Source organism: Sphaeroforma arctica (assembly GCF_001186125.1).
Source record: "Sphaeroforma arctica JP610 unplaced genomic scaffold supercont1.81, whole genome shotgun sequence".
NCBI lineage: Eukaryota > Ichthyosporea > Ichthyophonida > Sphaeroforma > Sphaeroforma arctica.
This window is the reverse complement of record NW_014040477.1, coordinates 160,797-168,811: the sequence shown is the minus strand read 5'-3', so window position 1 is coordinate 168,811 and position 8,015 is coordinate 160,797. Positions and strand designations below refer to the sequence as shown.

General features: G+C 44.7%; 2 protein-coding genes across 2 annotated transcripts; one reads left to right on the top strand and one right to left on the bottom strand.

Moving 5' to 3' along the window:
• Positions 1-1,894: 1,894 nt before the first annotated feature.
• SARC_01923 (hypothetical protein) lies at positions 1,895-3,342 on the top strand (the record flags this gene model as incomplete). Its single annotated transcript, XM_014304358.1, has 4 exons — positions 1,895-2,085; positions 2,707-2,791; positions 3,106-3,181; positions 3,329-3,342. The coding sequence occupies 4 exons, from the start codon at positions 1,895-1,897 to the stop codon at positions 3,340-3,342; spliced, it is 366 nt and encodes a 121-aa protein (XP_014159833.1).
• A 300-nt stretch (positions 3,343-3,642) lies between these two features.
• Positions 3,643-7,332, bottom strand: SARC_01922 (hypothetical protein). Its single transcript, XM_014304357.1, has one exon. The coding sequence runs from the start codon at positions 7,042-7,044 to the stop codon at positions 4,150-4,152; it is 2,895 nt and encodes a 964-aa protein (XP_014159832.1). The 5' UTR covers positions 7,045-7,332; the 3' UTR covers positions 3,643-4,149.
• Between the last annotated feature and the right edge of the window lie 683 nt (positions 7,333-8,015).

Sequence of the window (8,015 nt, the reverse complement as noted above, 5' to 3'; positions counted from 1 at the left end):
GTGTGTGTGTGTGTGTGTGTGTGTGTGTGTGTGTGTGTGTGTGTGTGTGTGTGTGTAGTATAGTATATATATATATATATATATATATATATATATATATATATATATATATATATATATATATACCACCATACAGTTCCGATACTAAATTTTCAAATTTCTTCATTATTAGTGTATATGATGTGAACGAAGTGATCACCACGATTCCGTGCACTGTATCTATAGCTCGACGTTACGTTGATACGCACTGTATGAGCAAGTTCAAAGTGATACACATTCAATATTTTAAATAGGTGCATGCCATAGCCTTCTGTACAATTTAGAGGGCTATGTGCATTCAAAGTGTCGTGTGCGATGTATGTAACAGCAATGTTAATGATTTAGTATGTCTGAATGCTGCGCGCCAAAACTAGATCGGTCGTTTGCGAGCGCCACAATCGCACAAAAATGACGTTTTCTCAATATAAACATCAACCTGTGAGTGTCGTCCTGTCAAATGTCATCTGATCAAGCTGTGTCTGTTATTTTTCCTTTTATTTTAAAGTGCTGTTTTTCGTTAAAAAAAATAATGCAAAGTGTATAATTTCGAGGGCTATGAAAATAACTATTTTTGGGATTTTGGGTTTTAGGGTGTACTTACGACTGTTCTTTTATTGGGAGGCTGTTACGTCGTTCTCCCACATTCCTCGTTGATTCGATCGGCGACCTTACGGCTTACAGGCTTACACCGCTATAACCCCAGTATTGTGCCTGGTATTCTTCCTCGCCTGCTTCTCCAGGAGTCTGTTCGCATGTGCTACTAATTCCTGCACTCGCTGTTCCTTATTGAGGGTCTGCGTGCCTTCTACAACACATCTACGTCTCAGCTTGCTTTCCTCTCAACCAGGTGCATGCACAGTCTGTGCAGCGGCGAATAGCCGTATTTCCCATCATCTTTGACCTCTGTTCTGCCTATCGGAGGGAACTGCCATAGATATGGGCAATAGTATTGACACAGGCGAACCACTCTCACAAACGACATCTATACAGCACTTCCTATAAATACTAACGACCGCACATGAATTTCAGACTTCAGAGTCGATGGGCATCGGAAAATAGGCAATGACGTGCACGAGCCACGGCTTCTACCACCAGCACAAGCACAGAACCGGCCCATAAATGACAAGAGACACACAACGGACGTATGATGGTGGGTAGCGGTCGGTACATACACCAAAAGGGCGCAACGGGTGTGTTCATGGAGGTACAAGGCACGGGTTCAAAGGTTTACACACTCCTGGCAAGAATAAGGACAATGCTGAGCACACCAGCTACCCGGTGACATCACCTGAGAGATGCCGTATCATCGATAACAGGGCATCATACATAAGGGGGCGAGCGCAGACAAGGGAGAACTGGACGAAATCAGGAGAGACAGACTAGTATCATAGTTCTGGATGGACACGATGCGAGCTTGATGAGTACTTGGATTCGCAACAACTAAAATTTAAATGCGCTACCGTTATACCATCTAGGTAGATAGATAGATAGATAGATAGATAATGTGTGGGTGGGTGGGTGGGTTGGTGTATGGATATGTGTGTGCGTGTGTGTGTGAGTGGGTGTGTGTGTGTATGTGTGTGCCTTCGTAGACGTATATACTCAAAATACTTTGATGAAGTATGTTTAATATATAAATACCTGGAAAGGCATTCTTGTCTATCGTAGGAAATTGCCATTGATATGAAGGGCCAACATTAGCATCTAAAAAAAATATTGTCGCTATGCAGATGCATAGTTGTACTTGTGATTGTTATTTTGTGAAGACGTATACTCACACGCGAGACATGCAAAATGATTTCAGATATATCTTCGCTCGATACACACCTTGAAAGATACCTGGATGGTTTCGTTAATGTGCACCTCTTTTCAGCCCGCAATATCAGAGCAGGACGTGGTAAGAAATGTAATTTACCTACTGGAAGGGATCGATGGCGAGTACATGAAGATCGTCGATAGGAACCCGCCAGTCATGCAACAGAACAGTAACGATAGTGACGATATGATGCAGGATGGTACCGATCATTTGATGGGAGACAGTCCGGAGTACGTGTGTGTATATCACGCTTGTAAGCCGATCAAGACCCTGTTGCTTGCCACAGCTTACTCTTTTGTGTACTGTGCGCTGTGCTTGTGGCTATTTCTTACACATGTTCATACGTATTTGCATGTTCTTGCAATATTTTTTATGTTAATGTTAGTATGTGTGTGTGCAAGCGTGGGTTATGTGCACTTGTGCGTTCAGATGATCTCGTATATAGTTCTTTCCGTGTGTAATGTGTACGTGCGGTTTTGCGGTTGTGATAATAAGTCTGAGTGCGCGCATACACTGGTCTACTAGCCGCAAAGTGCTCGTAAATATGAACATCTGATTATACGATCCGCGTTCAAGGTGTTTTGTATCACTGGTCTTGTCATTTGATGTTTTGACCAGAGGTGCACCGTAAATTGCGGAGCACCCATCAACTATGAGCTTGTGCATACTTATGACATATGTGAAAGTGCACATGTCGACGTACACTATATTTTCTCTGACTTTTGTATTTTGTTTAGCATCACCTTCATTCAATGACATCGGAAACATGTGTGCCATGTTTCGCCCCATGCCTATCCATTCTCCGGATTGTACGGTTCCTTCTAACCTATTTTCTTATAATCTGCGTTCAGACCTACCACACCGTCAGTAAGTGACTTCCGGGTTGACATCCATGCGGCAGTAGACAATAGCACTCGCCGCCTCATTCGAGAAAATGTAAGTAGCAATGGCATTGTGGAATTACATATACGTGTTTGCCATGTAGGCTACAACCCTGTGCAAATGTTCATCGGGCTATCCCGTACCACTTCATAGCACGCAATTCCCATCACCGTGGTAGCTTCTGCTCGGGTAAACTGTGCGATTTTATGCTGATTGTATAGATGTTTGGGTAGTTCTTGTTCTGCTTCTGCATGGTCTTGTTATTGACAGTGATATATTAATTTATCCGACAGTACACAACGCTTGTTTTGGTTTCGTTTCCGTGTACGGTTTGATACGAAGATTGATTATTTTACCTCTATGACTAGATGGCTCCCAAGGGACTGTGCTTCAAATATCTCGAGACCTTCATCAACTCGAATTCGGCAACCGGCCATGACACAGGTGCGTCAATTATAGTTACTGTACTAGTACGTGTCTATGTGTACGTTGACGTGTCTATGTGTTTGTACGTATATGTATTAGTGCACACGCGTGGCATTTATACGACAGAATTAGATGACATTTGAGACATCTTTAAACCTTTATTAGGCAGCCAGCCATGAACGTCAAGGCGTCAGACATGGATGACGAATTCACTCGAGAAAAGGAGAATTGTTTTATGTGTTATTGAAGGTGAATGTATGTGTATGTCTCTATAGGTGTATACACATGAATTGTATGTGATTGTCAAAGTTCCACATTGTAAGGTTATGCACATGGGTGCACGTAAGTGTGGTGTACATGTATAACTTTGAACTCGTGGATGTGCGCGCATGCTTTTATGTCTATATAAATATATACACAAAAATTCGGAGCTGATGAACCCACTTCTAAATTATTGACATTGTAGTGCAAATTAAGCTAAGATAAGTAGATATGTTCCTATGCGAGTATGAGTTTACGTGATTAAATTTTACTAATCTTGGACGACCATCAGGAACACCTTTAAGCGATATATCCCCGTGTTTGGAACCACTAATTTTACTAAGTGCATATAGCTATAAACAAAGCACTACATCTAACAAATGCTTACAACCAGGCAAGGATTTAGAAGTAGTGTATAAACAGGCGTTTAAAGTCGTTGCCACGCCGGAGACCCTTTTTCTCCCTGTATCTAAGTTCTCGAACTCAGCAACTTCGACTTGATATTAATAATTTGAACTAGCACACTCACCATACTCCCACCATGGCCATGTGTTAGTTCTGTGTTAGGTATACTATACCTCTGGACTAGACCGACTTTCACGACTGGAGATTGCGTATGCCAGCGAAGACTCAACTGATATCACGCACATGTCGAAAAGATGCCATGAGACCATTCCGGCCTCGGCGAGCATGAAAATAGTACCCCGTGACAATCTGACTTCAGTCTAATTGTCCCATTGACGGTGCATATCCATGTGTCGATCAAGTTCACGGCTTGAATTTAAAGTCATTGCGCACACGTGGCATCTAAAGGCATCCGAAGAAACTGGCGTGGAGGAGCTCCTGTGCCACTCGACATGTCCATGTCTACGCAGGTGTGCATTCATCTCTGCAACAGTACCAAATGTCTCACGGCATCCTTTCACCGCACAGGCAAAGCTCGATCTCCGCTCCGAAGACGTACGATCTCCTACACGATGACCAATTCCAGTGGTATTTGGAGTTCCGAGTCCGTCGCGTTTGAGGGGTATTAGCGCCTGAGGGCCATCACCTACTGACTTTCGCGGATTTTCTGCGTGGTCCGGTGCCCTGGCGATCTCGAAGTCAATAAACGACGTCGTTTGTCTAGCAGAACCTAATTCGCGCGGATACCATTCCTGGCCTAACTGCCGCCTTGAGTCGCGCCAGGGAGCTGGTGCATCGTACGGCGCACCCTGTACTGAGCCAGTGTGGCTTCGAGTGCTACCCAGTAACTGTCTGCTATGTGCAGTGGAACCTCTTCGAACCCTGGGAGCGGTGGTTTTGATATTTATACGCTTTGCTGAACTCGGCTGTGATTGGCTTGAGCTGCCTTGTTGCTGATAAGCTACCGTTTTGGGACTTCTCTGTGGGACGCTATTCTCGGCGCCAGAAGACCAAAAAATTGCTGTTCCTATCGCTCCCACGTCGTCATTCTTGCTCGTATGTGAAGCTTCGTGTCGACTGAAAGCCTCGGCACCACTGAGCTGCGCTCCACAACCATTGCGTGCGCAAAGGTAGATGCCGGCATGCATACGCGCTGTGTGTTTGTGATAGTTCTCTAGTGAGTCAAAGCTTTGAGCGCATCCATTCCAGCCACATGTGGAAGCTACATGATTCTGACGAGATGTCACTTCAAACGAATGGTCTCGTTGCAAGTTGCCGCGAGTGGTAGCAGGGGCGCTCCTACTAAAGCTGTCGTACGGACCATTTGGGTACCTTGAAGTCATCGGCGGCATAGAGGAAAACGGACGAATCTGTAGCGCCGATACCCCCTGCTGATCATAGGAACCGAAGTTCGCTATAGCTGCATCATTGGAGCACTGCGCAGACAAGTATCTTGACTTTCCTGGAAAAAATCTGGATTCCGGAACGTCAGAGAAAGATCGCTCGGCAGTGTCATGTCCTCCACGAGAGGACTGTGTTGTGATCCGTCGCTTCCTATGGGACTTTTGATGGTCCTGCAACTCGGCTTCGCTGCTAAATACCGCAGCACAATCTTCCCATCTACAAAAGAGGTGGCCACCCTGAGCTTCACCTCCCGAATGCTTGTGCAAAATGTGGGCATTCAGCGCTTCTCGTAAAGCGAACTTTTCTGGGCAACCAGATAGGGTACACTTGTACTTTCGATATGAGGTATATTTCGGAACAGATGTTCTATCGTGGGAGCGAACATGACTTTTCACTGCATCCTCTGAAAAATAACGTTCTTTACATCCTTCATATGGACATACAAACTTCTTGTGTTCTACCATGTGCTGCATGAGGTGCTCTTCACACGTGAATATCTGTCCGCACGAACCTATCGAACACACATAGCGCGAGTACGATGGGCTCGTACTCTGTCGACTTGAAGCAGTGGTGCCCAGCTGAGTGCAATGCTCATACATATGCTTCTTCAACTCTGATGGACTTGAAAACCTGCGGCCACAATTCTCCCATCTACAAATCAACATACGATGTGACTCTACATTTGTGTGGTACTCCGATGCAACACCTGAATACTTCGAGCATGGCCCCAGCCACTTGCATATTTTTCTACTAGTAGATGAAGATGTGCCAGTATTTTCCCCGTCGTCTCCGCATTGGATTGCGTTGGCGTGCTCCGCCAAGTGCGATATCAAGGCTGATTCTGTCTTGATGACCTGCTTACATCCTTCCCATTCACACAGATATGCCGTATGATTCAATACATGAACCATGAAGGCTTCGCTACTGGATTTGCTCTGGCTCCTACACTCTTTTCGACAGTCTTCCCAGCCACATTTGAATGCGCCTCTCTTGTTCTTGTGACTGTATAGTACACTCTGATGCGTGTCCATATGCATACTAAACGCGATGTGAGAGACAAAGTTCTCGCCACATGATTCCCAGGCGCACGAGTATTCCACATGCGACTGCAGGTGGACTCTGAGGTCGATTAAGGATTTATGTGACTGTTTACAACCCCCCCAAAAGCACACATAGCTCTCATGCGCTTTGGCATGTTCTAATCGCTGTGATCTCGAGGTCAAATTTGCACCACAGTTCTCCCATGCACACGTGTTGCCGTCATGTGCACTTAGGTGCGATCTGAATCTCTTCATCGATGTAAAAACTTGACCACACCCCTCCCACTTGCAATCGTATCTGTGATGTGCTGCCATGTGCATTGAGAGTTCGCCGTGAGTAGCCAGTTGTTCAGAGCAATTGTCCCATCCGCAACTGTACGCTCGATGTTGGTCAACGTGTCTCTTGAGCAATCCCAACTCATCGAAAACTTCATCACAATCGAGCCATAAGCACGCATACTGGTCTTCATCAGGCTCGTCAGGTACTGCTTGTTCGTTGATCACGGCTTCCATCAGACGAGTACGCTGAGCAAGTTGTTCGCTCGTTGGTGCCAATTCCGTTCCTTGCGAGGCATTGGTCCTGACAGAAATTTCAGTACTTCCATTGGCAGTAGAATGTGACATGTCTCCCTTCGTGTTCTGGGTGGATGTGTTCGCCGGCGTGTTTGTATGAGAAGGATGTGATCTGTCTGTGCTACTGACTTTTGAGCTGGGTTTATTTTCGGTTGAAACACCAGGCAAAGTATCTACTTGAGAATAGTTCCGCGACATAACAGTCTCGATGTCATCACTTTCGGCAATTCTTTTGAAATGTTCAGCCTCGATGTTCCCTTTATCGTTCCTAATAGGTGTTTGTCCCGAGTCAATTGCACATTTGACTTTAAGATGTTCAGACTTCGGAGACTGCGTCTTTTCAAGTATATTTTCCGCTTTTTGAAGCAGTCCACATGTAGACCTATGCCATGTCGAAGCCTGCGTGGCCAACTATACACATTCAAAAAGGGAAATACCGACTCAGCTCTTGGACAAGACCACATAATGTTACAATGACAGATTCACTATCTATATTGCTGCTATAGTGGCGCTTCTTGCTCCCATGATACGCAGCATGCAGCTGATTTCAAACTGTAATAGGTCAATTTGATCGCAATTGAACATGCACCTGGTAAAGTACCTGGGAAATTTCGGGTTCTATATATATCTGCGATACGAAATCATCGGTGAAACAAAGAGCGCTGTTGGTGGTGTATCGCTCTATAGAAAATATGTTTGCTCGCGATTTAAGAAACATGGGAATCACTATTTGCATTTAGACACAAAACTGTGGTTATTTCCGTGTACCGAGGCAGAATGTATCACTGCAGGTAGACAAATATCGACTGGTGATTGTTGTAACAGCAAAGTAATAATAATACTGTAAACAAACATCTTTTGATAAAAAAATAGATGAAAAAGCCAAATTTCATCTTTGATTGTAGCAGCGAAGCAAAATAATATTGTAAACGAACATCTTGAAACGCAAGACAATCAAAATTTACCTTCTGGTGGTCGGCGCAGAAACCTGCACCACATGCACATCCACGGATGGCGGTTCCGCGGCAGACGGTACAGGTTTCATCGACTGGTAAGTTTGTTTGCATATTGTATCGATATTAGCACATCATTCAGCAAGATTGCATTCGTCAGTCCTGCGATTCTTATATGAGTTTCCTAAGCTTGCAAATGAATGTTCGTCTACTAAG

What these genes read in the sequence shown, in the direction of transcription:
- SARC_01922 (XM_014304357.1), bottom strand. Translation starts at nt 7,044, where the DNA reads ATGTCGCGGAACTATTCTCAAGTAGATACTTTGCCTGGTGTTTCAACC.